The 18,378-nt window shown below is 37.3% G+C and overlaps 1 protein-coding gene across 1 annotated transcript in view; it reads right to left on the reverse strand.

Annotated features, from left to right (window-relative positions):
- Window positions 1-1,246: 1,246 nt before the first annotated feature.
- The window catches only part of LOC307006698 (uncharacterized protein), a 125,052-nt gene continuing 107,920 nt past the window's right edge, over window positions 1,247-18,378 (reverse strand). The window contains exons 4-5 of the mRNA XM_079627916.1: window positions 17,578-17,783; window positions 1,247-2,304 (exon numbers count right to left, since the gene is read on the reverse strand). Of these exons, the coding sequence (XP_079484042.1) occupies window positions 2,169-2,304; window positions 17,578-17,783 (342 nt within the window). The 3' untranslated portion in view covers window positions 1,247-2,168. The remainder of the gene's footprint in view (window positions 2,305-17,577; window positions 17,784-18,378) is intronic.

Genomic DNA, 18,378 nt, shown 5'->3' on the forward strand with positions numbered 1-18,378 from the left:
ATAGTATGTAGACACCTCCCTAACAGAAAACATGGGAAGGCTTTACAATAGATGTTGGAACATGGATGTGGAGATATGCTTCCATTTAGACATGAGTATCAGTGAGGTCAGGCGATGGGGTCTGGCTCGCACTCGGCATTCCAATTCATCCCATACTGTAGGTGTTTAGGTCTGGGTTTTATCTACAGCAGATGAAGTCCCACACCAGACTCGGGTCATGCTGGAGCACAAAATGTTGCCACAAAGTTAAAAGCAGAAAATTCTCTAGAACGATGCAGTAGCATTAAAGTTTATCTTTATCTGGATTTAAGGGGTCTAGTCAAACCGGTTAATTAGGAGGGACTGTCAATATATTTGTGGTCTTGTAAAGCATATGTGGAGAAAACAAGTGTGTCAGAAGAACTATTAATATAGATTATCTGTGTATAACTGTAACCGTGTTCTTTGTTACTGCTATTCGTACAGTATATGTCTGTTAAAGTCTTTTTGAGAGTACATTATTTTTAATCTATTTTATTTTATTATTTTTATTAATATTAATATTTTATTAATATTATTATTTAATCACTGCTTTTGTTGTGTATAGGTGCTTTGGCATTTCTGTGTACACTAGTTCAAAAGGTTGGGGTCAGTAAGCGGTTTAAAAATACTAAATAAAAACGCATAAAATTGATCAAGAGTGACAGTAAAAACTTGAACATTTCTTTTACTATTCATCAAAAAATCCTAAAAAATGCACCATAGTTTCCACAAAAATATCGAGAAGCATAATTGTTTTTAACAAGATCTTTCTGTGACGCTGAAGGCTGGAGTAATGACTGCTGAAAATTCAGCTTTAACATCACAGGAATAAATGACATTTTAAAATATATTAAACTAGAAAACAGCTTTTATAAATTGTAATAATATTTTTAAATATTTTGATCAAATACTTTAATGAATGCCTTAGTGAACATAAGAGACATAATATAAAAAAATGTTCTTGCCGACCCCAACCTTTTGAACGGTAGTGCATCTTAAAACACTTTAAAAATCGAGTGAAACACAAAAGTATAAAAAGTGAGTACAAAAACACACACACACTGGAACTTTCGTGAGTCAAATTTGAAGTCTTCAGGAGCAAAGCACAGGAAGAAGCCCTGTGAGAAGGGAAGTACTGAAAGATATCAAATAAAGTATCCAGTTAGGTTACACACACAAAAATTGTACATACTCTACAGAAAAAAGATAAGAGATCACTAACAGCTCGCACTCAGCTCTCGGCACTTTTATTAACATGTGGGAGTACAGTAACTAAAGTACAGCACTTCACCTTTCCTTTTATTAACATGCTCAACACCTGTTACCATGGTCTCAATCCTCATTAGTCATGTCATTATAATAATGCTACATTATTCAGCGCTGCAAGGGTTGAGAATGTGACACTTGTTCTCAGTGCAAAGATGAAGAACAGGCAAGAGAGAGGAAAGACAACTCTTCATACATCTTTATTAATTTCTTTAACATGATATAGATAATAATATTTCCTCTGAGGACAACCACTTGCGTTGGCAATTGTTTTGATTATGAGTTTGTTTCTGGAAAGGTCAAATATAGTTTTACACCTATAAACTGGTGGTGGAAATAAAGAAATCCAAATAGAAAGCAAGCAATGTTTTAGTTAAATATACTTTATATATTTGGATTATATCACACTGTTTCTGAAAGTCTCAAAAGTTCTGAAAATCCCTTGAAAAAGTCAGCCATCAAAAAGTGACATGTGCAATGAATTATATAAATCTTTTATATGGCAAAAGTGCTTTGGGATATTGATAAAGTAAATTGATAAAGCTTTGTACCAACTCAACTGTATTGATTAAACACTGTTTTGATTATACGATCAAAAAAAAAAAAAAAAAAAAAAAAAACCACCCATCCATTCTCAACCCAGGAAAACAGAGTGGCATCATCCATTTCCGTTTCTCTTCAGCGTACGCTGGGTTTCGTCTTCTGAAACTCTGCTAGTGTCGGCAGCAGGACCTCTCCAGACATTTAAATAAGTCACTTTTTTTGCTTCCTGCACCACAGGTCTTATTCCCCCTGGTCATATTTATCAGTGGCAGCCCTGATCCTCTCCTCTCAGAGCTTATAACCAAGTGCCTCCTCTCTCCCGCCACTGCCGGTGAGTCCTAACCTTTGACCCCTGCCGTGTCGCGCTGCCTCAGATTGCTATGGACTTCATGCTCTTCAGATCTGCGAGGCTGGAGGCTAAAGGAGCTTTGCGCTGCTCGCTGGAGTCGGTGGCTGAAGTAACTGCACATGCACCTTTGGAAAAAAAAGAGGAACATGATGTCAGCAAGTAGAAGATTGTAGGATGGCACTTGCAGGTTAAATAGATGTCCACAACTCAAACATTATATTTCTGCGTAGTATTCTGAGTTATACACTAACATTCAAAGGTAGGATTTTTTTAAAAGAAGTCCCTTACTCACCAAAGCTTCATTTTATCAATAATACAGTTAAACAGTAATGAAAAAAAAAAGTTTAATATATTTTTGATTCATATATTTTAAAATGTAACCTCTTCCTGTGATGGCAAAGCTGAACTTTCAGTAGCCATTACTCAGTCTTGAGTATCACGTGATCCTTCAGAAATCATTATGATTTGGTGCTCAAGAAACATTTCTTATTATTATCAATGCTGAAAACAGTTGTGCTGCTTCATATTTTTGTGGATACCCTAATGCATTTTTTTTTCAGGATTCTATTATGAATAAAACGCGTTTATTTTAAATACAAATATTTTTTTAACATTATAAATTACTTTACCGTCACTTTTGATCAATTTAATGTGTCCTTAATGAATAAAGGAACATTTTACTGAACCTCTGAACAGTAGTGCATCTGTAAAATAGTTTATTATGCTATTTTTCTGTTTTCTTTTTTTGTGTGTGGAGACTTCTGCACCATTATTGTTTTAAATGAATATGTATATATTTTTTATTTTTTTGTGCTATGAAAAAAAATCGGAAAAATGCACTTCAAAATGGCATGTCAATCAAAAACTGTGGGTTCCTTTACAGGTTTGTGTGAATGTCACTTCCTGTCTAAACACGTTCTAGGTCAGAATACACTCTAAAAAAATGCTGACTTGTTTCAACCCATTTTTGGGTCAAATATGGACAAACCCAGCCGTTGGGTTAAATTTTTAAATGACATTTTTAACCCAACATTTGGGTTTGTCCATATTTGACCCAAAATTGGGTTGAAACAACCCAGCATTTTTTAGAGTGTACGCTTAGTTAAAATCGGACTCCACCAGACTAGGGTCTTTATAACTCACCAGAGTTAAAACTGCTGCTGTTGGGTGGAGATGTGAGGAGATGATGAATGTTACTGATTATATGAACTTAAAACTAGCAGTAATGCAAAATGGTTCTACTATATTCATACATACCGTAATTGTTCTTCCATGTTTAAGCAACCTTAATCTCATTATTATCCAATTTGCCTTCCCTCTCTCTTGCAGGTCCCATGGGATCCCTGAAAAATCCTCTTGAGATCCATAAATGACCAGATATGCCTTTCTTCAACAATTTATTCTCTGCTTCCTTACCTTACGGGCAGATCGTAGCATATTGGATTTAGGCAAGCAATCATCTTCAAAAGACATATTGTGGACCTCTAAGTGAAACATCACCTTGTCACTGCCACATTTATGTAGCTGTATAATTACAGAAACAGTTTAGAAAGTGTTGAAGAGAGATAATAAGAATAAGAACACCTTCAAAGTGAGACGCACATTTATGAGGTGATATCAAAGTGCCAATACAGTGCTTGGATGACTTCATTTACCCTGCAAACTCAAACATTTAAAAGTGTAAAAAGTAAATGGTACGTGCGAGGCTGTTTCTTTCACATTATTCCTCTCATAGTTTTTATGTAATCTGATCACGATGTATAATTTTTTTCAGTAGCTGACGACAGTGCAATTACATTGGTTAAAAGAAGAACTTAAAGTTAGTGACTCGCCATGTCACAAATTATCTTGAAACAAGCAGTCTCTGAGACTTCAAGGGTGGTGACAACTAGAAACATTCAGAGAAGCATTCTGAGATTCATTTCAACAGTCACTCAGCTCAACAATCAAGAGCCTCTCCATCTGAAGAGTTGGGCCACTCACAAGTTGCCAGGCAACCTCAAAGAAGAAGTGGAAGTGTCACAATCGAGAAGAGTCATTTAGACACCATCATTCCCAGGTTACAGTGCACTTCAAAAGCTTAGATAAAGTGTTTACTTCATCTGAAATAGTAATTAATGGAGTGCCAATTTGTTATTCGACCACTCTTGACCCTGAAAAACACCATTGCATTAAAAATGTCTCTTTTTCCGAACCCAGCCCCTGGGTGATGAAATTCATATGGAGATTCACAAATGGCTAACCACATTTGAATAGAATCTGCAGATGTCACATCATAATTAACACGCATTAATTCACCCTGGCAAAATGAGATAAAAAAAAAATCCTGAAGCAATATGTTGACGCATTTGAACGTCCATCTGTGTATGTGGATATTTGTCCTTTAAAAAAGGCGACATTGAAGCTCAGGAACGGAACTTTAATTGTTTTGCACATTTCTGTTGAAAAGTACTCGGCAAACTTTGTAGCCAATAAATAATCCGAATCGCAGACCAAATCAAGCGTTCTTCCAAACTCATTTTCAAGGCCAGTTATTTGAGAGTTATCAGGTCTGATCGCACAATCCTGTAATGCAGGTCTATGGGGACAAAGGAGAGCTCCATTCTGGCTGAATTGAAAAACACATTTCTTGTTCTTAACGGTAACTAAGCTGTCAACAGATAAGGAAGTTCACAGTATCGCCTCCCTGGTAATCCATCTCGTGATCGCTCCCCTTGTATTTTCTTTCTAAACAGCTTGGAAATATGGTTTGAGGCCTTTGCCAAATGTCACTCCAAATGCTTCCTCCAAATGCTCCCACAATGAAAGATTTAAAATTGTGGAATGAAAACTAGAGCACACAGAAGGAGCAAAGGAACACAATGTTACTATATGCTAATGGCCTCCATGCCCATGTTGTCACTTTTATCCAACAGAATGTCAAAGTACTTTCCTCCATTTGACAACACAAAACAAAAACGCAAAAGTCCGTTGAAACTGCCTGCGGTGGCACAAGGGTGCTCTCCGCATGTGTCTGCCTGCTATCTTCTACTGTGTATGTGAAAATTATCCACATTTTCTACCTTTTTCGCTGAACAAAAATAACTGAGTTCAGTGAACTTCGTTGGAATGATTTAAGTAACAGAATAAGAAGACAAGTAATACAAACTCAGTCAAAATGAGTAATGTCAACAGAACAGAAACAATTGAGTAATATGAACTTGTTTTAAAGGAGTAGTTCACTTTAAAATGAAAATTACCCCATGATCTACTCACCCTCAAGACATCCTAGGTGTATATGACATTCTTCTTTCAGATGAATACAATCAGAGTTACATTAAAAAGTGGATTGCAACCAACAGATTGAAGCTCAAAAAAAGTTAAAAATGGCTCCGGTGGGTTAATAAAGGCCTTCTGAAGCAAAATTATGAGTTTGTGTAAGAAAAATATGAATATTTATCACGTTACAAAGTTAAATTTTAGCTTCCGGCTAAATGGCCATAGGCAATCTACTTGCGCCTAATGTGCAACTTATGATGTTGGAAGTAGTGTAGTGCGTGCATGGTGTAGCATAAATATACGCAGTATTATATATATCAGTTATATATATATATATATATATATAAAAGTGATAAATATATATATCACTTTCTCCCATTCATAGTAATATGAGTGCACCATCTTTCTGTAGAAGTCTTTGGTATTAGTAGAATGTAGGTGTAGGGTTAGGGTTAGTAGAATAAGTTGACATGTACTTGCAAAGTTACTTATAGTAAGCAGAATGTCTGTTGGGGGACCACCACAATAAAATGTTAACAGATATATCAATCTACTAATACTCTAATGAAAGTTAGTTGACAGCGAGTTGACACACAAAACCGCCTCCCCTCCCTCACTCGTTTAATTTGCTCCAGATGAATATTGTTGGTGTTACAGGGCTTGAATTTTGTTTAGGGATTGCACATATTGCACACAATTTTAGTTATTCCTGCAGATTTTGTGCTCACACCGAAAGTGCACACACATAAAGCCACCTCTCAGTACTAAATTGAGTTCATTTGCACTGCTTATTGCACTTAAACAATCAAATACACAAAATAATGTCAAAATGCCGGTCTTGACGAATATTCATAGAAACACTGTCAGTTATGTTTTAAGTGAATGTAAACAGTTGAGAAAGAAAATGCATGTGTAACAGTATATAATGGATCCGCGCGTCAGGTCTTAAAGTGACAGCGGACTAATATACAGTACCTGCTGCCAAATTATGAGATAATATAAAAATGGCTGGTGAGCAAAAAAAAGAATGTCAAGCCCTGCATACAGTGAAGTCACAAAATGCGATATATACTATATTGCACATCTCGGCTGTGCAATTGTTTGTATCATTGCAAAATGTAAACAATGTTATATAAGGTTGGATATATACTGTATCATACACCCAACTTGATCTGCAAAATATAGTAAAGCGATTTATACTACAGCAAATCTCAACTGCATGGTGGTTTATATTGTCGCTAAATGTACACTTTATCGCACAGCTCTCTATACAAAGTTGAATTTATATTACATCCACTTTTACATAAAGCACATTCGCGTAATGCAATATGTACTAATAAAGCAAATCTTGGCTGCATGATTATATCATCAGAAAATATAAACTATATTATCACCCAGCTCAAATCTGCTAAATGCGACTATAAGGCATGAAGATATTAAGATATTATAAACATTACCATCATTTCTTTTCAGTAAAGCTGCATTACTTGACTTGAAAATCTAACTTTTACTACCATTATTATCATATTTCCACCTATGATTCCATAAAAGGTGCATATGTTTACATGATGTATGGATGACAAAAATAAACTAAGCTTATTGTCCGCATGGTTTGTATGATCCATAGTGGTAGACCTGGACATTCTGGATCAGACACCATCATGTCAAATTTAATACCTTAAGAGTAAGCACACATTCATGCACACACATCCGACACCAACCCTCCCCCCAAGTTTGTCAGCTCCCCCCTCCAAACCACAAATGCTCACCGCATTATCTGTCAATGCTGATTAAATAATGTAATTAATGACTTAATTAACATTTCTGTAATCTATTTTAATAAATCTCAGGCGGCGTAATGAGCGATTTTAACCTCCGGGCTCCGAGTATGAAAATGTGCAGCGCCGGGTTGGAGCGGTCGGGGGAGTTTTCCTGCGTGACAGTGAGACGGTGGGACTGAAAGGGGGGCACATGAGCAGAGCTCAAGGCTAGTGTCATCAGACTTGCTGTCTTTGCAAGATGAGAAACCTGTGGCAGAACCCTGTCCTCACTCATCATGGCTGACACAGAGGCCTCATGTGAAGTAAAACCTGCATCATCACATCTCAAATATCATCATTACTGGTTTGGTGTAATAGTACTTGAGCTCATCTAAACAGTTTGTGCTGAATTATCTATATTTCTCCCTGTGGAGGACTGACAGCTGTCAAAAATACACCCATACATGCTGTCAACAAACATCCTGTACATATGCATTCGAAACAGATCTGGAGTGACGTCACTTTGAAATGAATGTAGTACACACACACACGCGCGCGCACACACACACACGCGCGCGCACACACACACACACACACACCCCTCCACTTTCATTCAAAATATTTAGAAAAAAACCTTTAATTCATGTAAAATGACAGAAATAATGGTTGAATTAGTGAGATAAATATTCTATTTTCCCATTTATGTTGTACATTTTTAAGTTAAGTAATTAGAAATACTTAATGCAAGTAGTAAGCCATGACTTCCTGTAAGTGCTGAGCAATGATTTCCTACACTATACCCGATGCTATATATTTGTAGGATGACTCTCTAACAAGTAGATGTGTGTTTCTGTGGCACCACCAACACATCACTTTGTTTAAGCATCCCAAACTGTAACGCTTAGATCCGAAGACGAATATGAAGATAGCATAACTCAAGGTTTAATAGCTATATCAAAATAGACAGCCAACATGTGAGGCAGCGTATAAACATAAACACGAACAATACCGGACACTGAACAGAACACAGGCATGAACTTAAATACACAGTGATGATTAACTAAAAGACGAACAGCTGTGATGATTAGTGTCCATGGTGACTGATGAGTGGCGGGAAACTAGAACAAAGGAACACATGTGATGAATGGAAACAAACAGAAAGTCCAAGAAAACTGAAACAAACTGAACATGACTGTGACACCAACCAACATAGAAAACTAGGCTTTGTCCCAAATTGTCAACCAATGGCTGAAGGAGTGATTAGGGAAACCTGATTGAAAACAGTCATTTAAGTTGCGTTAAAGGGTTAGTTCACCCAAAAATGAAACTTCTGTCAGTAATTACTCACCCTCATGTTGTTCCAACCATGTAAGTCTTTCGTTCATCTTCGGATCACAAATTAAGATATTTTTGATGAAATCTGAAGGTAGTCTCACTCCTCCATAGGCTTTCAGAGGGACCCAAACTCGACGGCCCAGAATAGTTATTAAAACATCGTTACAATAGTCCAAGTGACTACAGTGGCTCTGCATTAAGTTTATCATGCGACGTCAATACTTTATGTGCGGAAATAAAACAACAACAATAACGACTTTATTCCACTATTCATTTCCTTCTCTCTGTCTCTAGTTAGTTCACGTAGTGTTTTTGCGCAGCGCATCTGTGTTGCGCATATGTGTTGCACGTCACCACGCATCACACACATGACCAGCGTCGGCCAATAGTGAGTCTACGTGGTGACGTGCAACACAGACGCGCTGCGCTTAAACACTACGTGAACTAACTAGAGACACAGAGAGAAGGAAATGATTAGTGGAATAAAGTCGTTATTTTTGTTGTTTTTCCGCACATAAAGTATTGACGTCGCATGATAAACTTAATGCAGAGCCACTGTAGTCACTTGGACTATTGTAACAATGTTTTAATAACTATTCTGGGCCGGCGAGTTTGGGTCCCTCTGAAAGCCTATGGAGGAGTGAGACTACCTTCAGATTTCATCAAAAATATCTTAATTTGTGATCCGAAGATGAACGAAAGACTTACATGGTTGGAACAACATGAGGGTGAGTAATTACTGACAGAAGTTTCATTTTTGGGTGAACTAACCCTTTAAGTCACATCAGCCAAAATTTCACACTTCAGCTAAGGTTTTTGCGGTTAACAAATTATTTTTGGACAGTAATTGATTTTTGCTAGAATTTTATTTTTCTTGAAGACGGATGGAGGTTCAGAGATTGAAGAGAGGTTCGGAAAAGGCCTAGCCCCTTCAACTGGACCCTGACCATAACCCTGAGTAATTGGTTGTGATAAAGATCTGACTCTACTTGTTCACAGCCTGGGGACTCACAAGAACCCTATTGTTTATCACTGAGTGCTCCCTGAACCTAACAGACCATCAGCAAATGCATTACAATTACAGGCCCTACTCAAACAACATGTAGATACAGTGCAATGCAGTCTGTGTTTGTTCAGTTTTATGAGGTGGAATTTAATCATCCAGATCACACAGCACTTTCTTCTGTCATACATATGGGCTTTATGACTTGTTGGTAGATTTGAAGATCAAACAGACGGAGTGGCCTCGACCCTGGGGTGAATCTGTATCAGTTCGGACAAAGGCATCAAACAACCTTTGTTATTCAGAAACACCACGTCACCGTTGATCCTAGACAAGAGACTACAGTAGATCATTCAGTATCTTCAAGTACCTGAACAGAAAAGTGTGAGGGTCAAACACAATCCTGACTGTCGCATCCCCACATAATGTTTCCAAAAATGCCCTCAATTTCCTGATGTCTTTAATGTCACTGCAATTTTATTCTGCCTTAGGACAAAATGTGCATATTACCACGACCGCAACCCTACATTAATAAGCTATTGTGATAAATAAATAAGTAGTTTCCTAAAATGAGATGAACATAACAGGGAAAGGTCAGGAGACATGCAGAGAAGAGGGTGTTTTTTTCTTTTGTTTTCCTAAACGGTTGACTCCGAGCGCTTTTCCAAAGGTTAAGATGACAGAAGCTCAGATGAGACGCTGAGGGTGGGTAGGAGGGGCTGGTCCCTGAGCGGGGGCCTACAGTCCCCCAAGGGTCCTCGCTGACTGAGACGCACCCTGACAGTAGGCAGCAGGACACTGGCACACCACGGGCAGCATGGGCACCATGGGGCAAATCCCCTTCTCTGTGCCTCATACACACACACATGCACACACCTCCCAACCGTAGACAGTGTACGGGAAAAAAAACAAAGACCAGAAATGAGAGGATAATTGTAGTGAAATGGCATAAAGATCGGAAATGACCGAGACGGGAAGAGTGCCAATGAGTGAAAGTTAAGGAGAGAAACAGATTGTGGCAGTGCATCATAACCCAATAAAAGAGTGCCATTACACAGCCATCGGGAACATCATGAGTCCTGTTCCAGTCTCTTCCTATCCCAGTGCCCATTCTGATGTCAAATCTACTCTATTGTTTGATGATGGATTAGCTGACTGGATTTTCATTTGCATACCACAATTGTCGTTCTTTTTAAAGGAGCAAAAAAGTCACGGTGGAGTTTCTTATAAATGGAACTGCACTAGAGCAGTGGGTTGTAATCCAAAAATGAGTCGCAGGAACGCAGGGAAAAACAACAACAATGATAAATGCAAATAATAAAATTCAACTGACCATATAATTGTGTATAATTAGGACCAGTTTATGGGCTTTTAAAAAGGATGAGAAAATGCTTCCAGTATCTGTTGTTGTCAACATTGAATGCTGTGACTTTACTGTGCAAATGTATCTGTCACTTCAACAGTTTAGGAAGATGGGTCACTTATGTGATAATTTTTTTTTCTATTGAATACACCTCTCAATATTAGTAATACCTCTCACTATGGTAACTTGTTATACAGCTGTCAAGGTTATATAACTGTCCTGATATTATAATGATGAAAAAAAAAGCCTCATAGAACAAAAGTGCATTGCAGTTTATATTTATTTGAAAAGGTTTTCTCTACAGAAAAGTCACACGGTCGAATCAACATGATAATTTGACTATAAAATATCATGTGCTGTGACTCCCCCAAAATTTGAATATTGAAGAATTAATAATAATATCATAAGTACCTTAAGAATATTTTTTTTGAACATGGTAGAAAAGTTGTTCAAATACATATGAAACTACTGTAAGACCCAAATTACATTAAATACGGGTTATATTTTTCTTTGGCGTTGGGATGGTTCAACTTTACTTGAGCGCTAACAACAGTAAGCGAGATAATAATATGTATCCAGAAGACATTGCATGCATCTGTGGACATTTCAAGTTCCCAAAAACAGAGGTTTCTTGCTCCACACAACATCCTTTATGCAAGCTAATGAGATGGGATGTCAACTTGTTACACAAGGCTGATCTTACACAAGATATCAGATAGCTTTTTGGTAATAAATAACTCCCATGCAATTATCAAGAGGTGGAATTCGTTATACGAACATTCCACAATTGTCTGCTCATTTGCATAGATTGCACCTGGGGTGCAATGCATCAAAATGGCACCCCCTCTGCCCTGCTGGTAATCACATATATATGCACATGCAGATTGGTGCACACGCATATAAATATGATTGTAAGACAAACCTTTCACACTTACACATGTTGTGTTTTACACAGAAACACAAAGGTTTTACAAAGGTAGAAACACATTTTTTATAACATGAAGCTGAAGAAAAGCATTGGTTATATTTTATTTCACTGTTTCACTGACGAATGTTACCAAAGCATTTTTTTATTCATTGAGGAAATAATAATACAAAATAACACATTTAAAGGTGCTTTATGAAAAAAATGGCCTTTAGGAGTTAGGGTTAGGACTGCACTTTGAGTTACGTGAGTTGAATGAATATGATGGTTTAAGGTGTATTATACCAGTCTACTGTAATTACAATCATTTTATTACAGCAAAAGTCACTGATGACATAAAAACGGTAATACTGTATTTCGATAGTTCACTTTAGACAGAACCTAACAGTCTACTGACAGTCTACTAATACTCTAATGAGAGTTAGTTGACATGTAGTTGCAAAGTTACTTATAGTTAGTAGAATGCCTAAAGTGGACTATCGAAATAAAGTGAAACCAAACCCATACCACCACACCTGACCCTTACCAGTGTCACACCTCAATAGCAGCACAAGTGTTTTACAATACAACATCCACACAATAAGTACATTGTACTTATTTTTCGATGTAAGTACAAGCCACTTAATGTAAAGCCACTTAAAGGGGTCATGACATGGTTTTTTTTTATTTTATTATTATGTTCCCTTAGGTGCAAATATAGTATTACTATAGTTTTTTTTTACAAAAAACTTTTAAAATGTAGTGATTTATGACCTTTTCCCACCCTGTTTCTCATCCTCTGATTCAAACAGTCTGTTTTGGGGGTGTTTCCCCTTTAAGAGTTCAGTGTTAACGCCCACTGTTATGATTGGCTAACGTCAGTGCCTATGCATCAATTATTAACGCCCCCAGCCAGAACCTGTGCGGATTCAGCGTATTTAAAAAGTAGTTTAAAGTTTTAAACACATTACTTACAGTTTGCGTCGTCGTTGTTGAGCCCAGAATAGTCGACAAGGACTTATCTTTGAGCAACAGTTTTCTGGCAAAGCCAGCATCATTTTGGGATTTGTTCTCAAAACAGTCATCCTTCAAATGTATAGAACAAACGCTTAAATTAACACTGCAGTGACTGAGACGTCCGCAAAAAATAAAGTGCATCCATTTTCCCCTGACGACTGGATCTTTCGCAGCGTATTCAAAGATGTTGTTTGTCCACAGCCAGGAACAGCACATCTGCGTGGCTTCGTAATTTCCCTGTACACAGACCCACTCGCTGTCCGTCGACTGAACACTTGTGAGGCGCGCGGGCGCAACAACGATAAGAAATGAGCGTAGTTGTCTTGCGCTTAAAGCGTAGTTGTCTTGGGCTGGAGGCGGTCATATGCAAACGCTGGTACGTCACTTCGTACCGTGACGTCACTTCTTACCATGGATCCAGAACGAGCTGTATTTAGAGCTTGATTAAATAAATGATTCGTTTATAATGGGGAGGACGTCTTAAGCTATGAAACTTGCAGGACGTTTTAATGGTACAAAGACCTCTTATATACTAAAAGATCAAGGCAAATTTGGTTTCTCATGTCATGACCCCTGTAATATAAAGTGGGACCGAAAATATATTAAAAAATAAAAAATAAAGAGATGAATGTTTGTGAACAGTTTTTCACTGTTGTTTGAAAAAAAAAAAAAAAAATAATAATAATGTTACAAATGTTCGACATAATGACATAGGAGACTTATGTACTTGCACAACAATAAAATTTTTTACGTTTTAGAAAGTCTCACCAAGGCTGCATTTGTTTGATAAAAAATACAGTACAATCTTAATATTGTGAAATATTAAAATATAATATTATTAAAATTATGTTTTCTATTTCAAAACATTTTAAAATGTAATACATCTTAAGTGTCACATGATCCTTCATAAATAATTATAATAAGCTTTTTGGTGCTCAAGTGACATTTCTTATCTTTATCAACATTGAGTTAATATATTTGTGGAAACATTTGTGGATACATTTTTAAGGCTTCTTTGATTAACAGAAAGTTCAACATTCATGTGGAAAAAATAATCTTTTGAAATGTCTTTACTGTAACTTTTGATCAATTTAATGGAACCTTACTGGATAAAAATCTTGCAGATATCCCAAACAATTGAACAGTAGTGTATGCTATAACTGTTAAAAATAGTGTATTGTTGTTAATCACAGGTTTATCAACAGGATGAGATGAGCAGTGGACCAATAAAAATATACATCTAAAAAGAATCCAAGCCATCTGATTGGCTACTTTCACAGAGCCATTATATACACATATCCTTCTGCTCTTTAATTCTACATATTTTGTTTGATTTTGCTGTCAATAATTTGCAGGCAGTGTGATGATTCGAGCAAGCCATTCTACATCTCTCAGGTGTACATGTGGTTGTGTCTGGTTTATTTGAATAGTAGTTCTAACATGGGAAAATAGTGTATATAGGCACTTTAAAATCATGCAAATGGAGTATTTGACAGAACAGGCTGTAGATTAGCAGTAATGTGTGCAAATGTTTTTATTGGCCTTGCTCTTAACATGGACAACAATGGACAAGTGTACTTAGGAAAAATGTTTGATATGACCAAGGTACAACATTTTATCATTCATGGTAAACCTGGGCTTAAAACAACATTGTATTATACTTAAAAATCTCCTTTTTTTCTGGCCCAAAATATAAGGCGAGATATGTAAAACGATGCAGTACTTTAGCCTGATGCTTCTCTCTAACAATTTAATGTGTTGTTTAAACATAAACCAATTTCCCGTTGTAAAATTACAGCTCATTACTAGTGTGGATAACGGCTGGAACAACAGTATAATGGCGTGAGAGCAAATTACCAGCCCAGCCACAATATTAATTACCAGTTCACAAGGCACATTCCTAGCTGAAAAAAGTGTTTAATAAGAAAACCTATGAGCCCTATTTCCTTGATTACTAACAGCCCCGAATTTTCTTTTCTTTTTTTCCCCCTCAAACAAAGAAATTAAAAGAGGAGGGGGGGTGCAATTATTGTACGTATCACAAAAATTAATTTCCCTCATTATTCTGAAAAGGCACCCACTGTGAATTTGTATCACTGTTTTCACAAATATCATAAATGTACACATTTCGCTCAATGACTTGCCTCAATTGTGGAAGTCAAGCAATGTATTTTTTTTTCCATTATGGATACAGAGCAGAGTTGATCATGTTTATTTCAGGAGTTTAATGCATTATTTACAAGTCGGATGCTAATAAAAGCAGACTGCTCATTTACTAATGACTTGAAGCACCCGGAGCATTTTTCCAATTACTTATATTAAAACTGAAAAACACTCTTATAAAACCTAGCAGGATAAAGAGGGGAGAGAGAGGGAGAGAAGAGAAAGAGAGAGAGAGAGAGAGAGAGAGAGAGAGAGAGAGAGAGAGAGAGAGAGAGAGAGAGAGAGAGAGAGAGAGAGAGAGAGAGATGGAGAGAAAGTATGTGTGTCCTGTTTTTTTGCTTTAATTGAAAAAGTACAAAGATTATTTCTCTGTATTAAATAGACAACCCTGAAGGAATAAAGTACAAATGCGATAAATGAAGGCTTGTCTTCAAATAAAGGCAAAATGAAAAGCGACGCTCAGGAGCAACAGGATAAAGCTGCTTCTTTTCAAAAACACCCGGCCTCTCTTTATGACCTGTTCATTTCAGATCTTTTTAAAGCGATTCAGAATCATGGCAGAGAGCAGTTGTCATAAGTCAGAAATGAATGTATTTTATGAACCTGTTCTCGGAGGAAAATAACACTTCAGATTAAATTTGTTTTCTTGTCAGTTGTTGACAGGACGAACCCAGCAACTTATTACTGTTCGATCTGAAAATGGGTTTTGATATAAATTACAGTAATTTTTGTTCAGTGAAAATGAAAGACATTACAGAAATACAAATAGTGGATAGTCAGATAATCAGACATATAAAAGGCTATTCTCTGTTATTGAATTATGGATTTGTCACATGTTGTTTTTTGAACGAGCGAGGAAGCATGTGAACGGTTTTGCAACCATACCTCCCAACTGGATGAAAAAAATGGGCATTTTTAATATTGTTACAGCTTTTACAGTAATAGATGCTGCTCTCATAGGGTTTATTGATTGAATGGATCTTTCTTTTTTTCTCTTTTTATTCTTCTTCTTCTTCAAAAAACATCAGTTTCACTTCTCATCAGTTTACAACACACTCACTAGATATGATACATCTCATGTGGACAGGACACACACTGCATTATCAAAGTGTTATATTAGTGTTTGGCTATTTTTCCAATTTATCATTGTGTTTTTCTTTTCTTCTTTTAAAGGAGCAATATCCACCAGGCTCATGAGCTGCATGTGTCATGTATTTCATCTAATGACTTGTCATTACTGATAACATCTAAATGAGTTACCTATTAACTTCATATGCTCCACTCATTGGAAAATACAGGAAAATTAGTTAAGCTTGGCTATTGAGTCGCCACATATATATGTATAACAAATGAACGAAGGGGAAATGCGATCAATATAGCTTTTAATTTTACACCTCATTGATCATGTCAATATCGCACACACCTTCAGCCATCTGTAGAAAAACTGACTCTTTCTAGGCTAGATTTCCAAGCTGAGTGTGTATGACTGAGTATAGGCTACTAATAAACGCATATCTCCTTTAAAAGAAAAATGATTGCATGCGCTCATGCTCACTGCTCATGCAATATGATAATTAGGCTCTACAACACACATAACCTACTTACATAGGCAAAATACACAAACATAGACGAAAGGAACCTCGTGTGATCTCATTTCCCTACAGTTGGCCTATTGCTTTACTGATTATAATGGTGAGCATACAGAAGTAAATTAAGAGTGAGATGGTAAAGGGCTGATTGAAATCTAATCAAATTGATCTCAACTTTAATCAAGCATTAGTAATGACTTGAGGCAACAGTGGCCTGCAACAAATACTGTACGGCACACACACACACACGCGCGCGCACGCACGCACACACACGCACACACACGCACACACACACACACACACACACACACACACACACACACACACACACACACACACACACACACACACACACACACACACACACACACACACACACACACACACACACACACACACACACACACACACACACACACACACACACACACACACACACACACACACACACACACACACACACACACACACACACACACACACACACACACACACACACACACACACACACACACACACACACACACACACACACACACACACACACACACACACACACACACACACACACACACACACACACACACACACACACACACACACACACACGACAGTCTGAGAAGCCATCTGGCCATAATGAAATATGAAAGGCTTGTTTAATCCAACACACTTTAAACACATACAGATAGATATGCATTGTTTAAGAAGAGCTGGAACACATAACACAGCGGTGGTCTGGATCTCCCATTCTCGTTCTCTGATGTCAAAAGGTAGTTGGAGTTTGCAAATGGTGTCACACATGGTTTATTGTCATTTCTATAATTAGACAGACACAGATGTGCACACCTCCTGCCAACCCTGAGCCTCAATTCCTAAATAAATTTTAGTCTCCCTATCCATCTCTAAAACAAGTTGAACTGGAATAGGGAGTTTCTTTTATTGGGAACGTTCTCACTCAGGTGTTTAGCCACAAGGCAGGTGTCAACAAAGCTTGGGCGGAACTCACTTGATCAACAGGGCTTCACTAAGCAGGCCGAAGCAGATTGCAGCCGACTTGAAGAGCGAGTGTGGAGGGGGATTTTCAAAAGCAGTCATCATCCGATACACCACGTACGGCACCAGAGCCAGCAGGAGAACAGCGATGGCTAGAATGGGCCAGGTCTGCCACTGAGAAGCCACGGTCCGCCAGGGTGCACATCTCTGCAGCTGATACTGAAGGAGACACATACAGCAAGTCTTATTAATATAGGATAAACAGAAATATGATTTTGATGATAAGCTTTCCATTGATGTATGGTTTGTTAGGATAGGGCAATATTTGGCCGAAATACAACAATTTGAAAATCTGGAATCCGAGGGTGCAAAAAATCGAAACATTGCAAAAATCGTCTTTAAAGTTGTCAATTTATGTTCGTGCGTTTGCTGCATTCACTCACAACAATAAATGTTTTATATATTTACGGTAGGAAATGTACAAACTATCTTCATGGAACATTTACTTAAAATCCTAATGATTTTTGGCATAAAAGAAACATTTATAATTTTGACCCATACAATGCCTTATTGGCTATTGCCACAAATATACCCGTGCAACTTGTGACTGCTTTTGTGGTCCAGGGTCACATATACAGGTGAAGTGTGTAATTTTTTAATATCCCAGCTTAGTACATGTAGGCTGAAAAGAGTAAATATTGTGACTGAGGCATTTTCAAAACATTGCCCTCCTTGTTCGAACATCTTTGTTTGTGTGAATTAGATGCAGATGGGAGAATTCCTCAAGGAACAGATGAGTGACAAACTTTCAAAC

Source organism: Phoxinus phoxinus (assembly GCF_949152265.1).
Source record: "Phoxinus phoxinus genome assembly, chromosome: 11".
NCBI classification, from domain to species: Eukaryota; Metazoa; Chordata; class Actinopteri; order Cypriniformes; family Leuciscidae; genus Phoxinus; species Phoxinus phoxinus.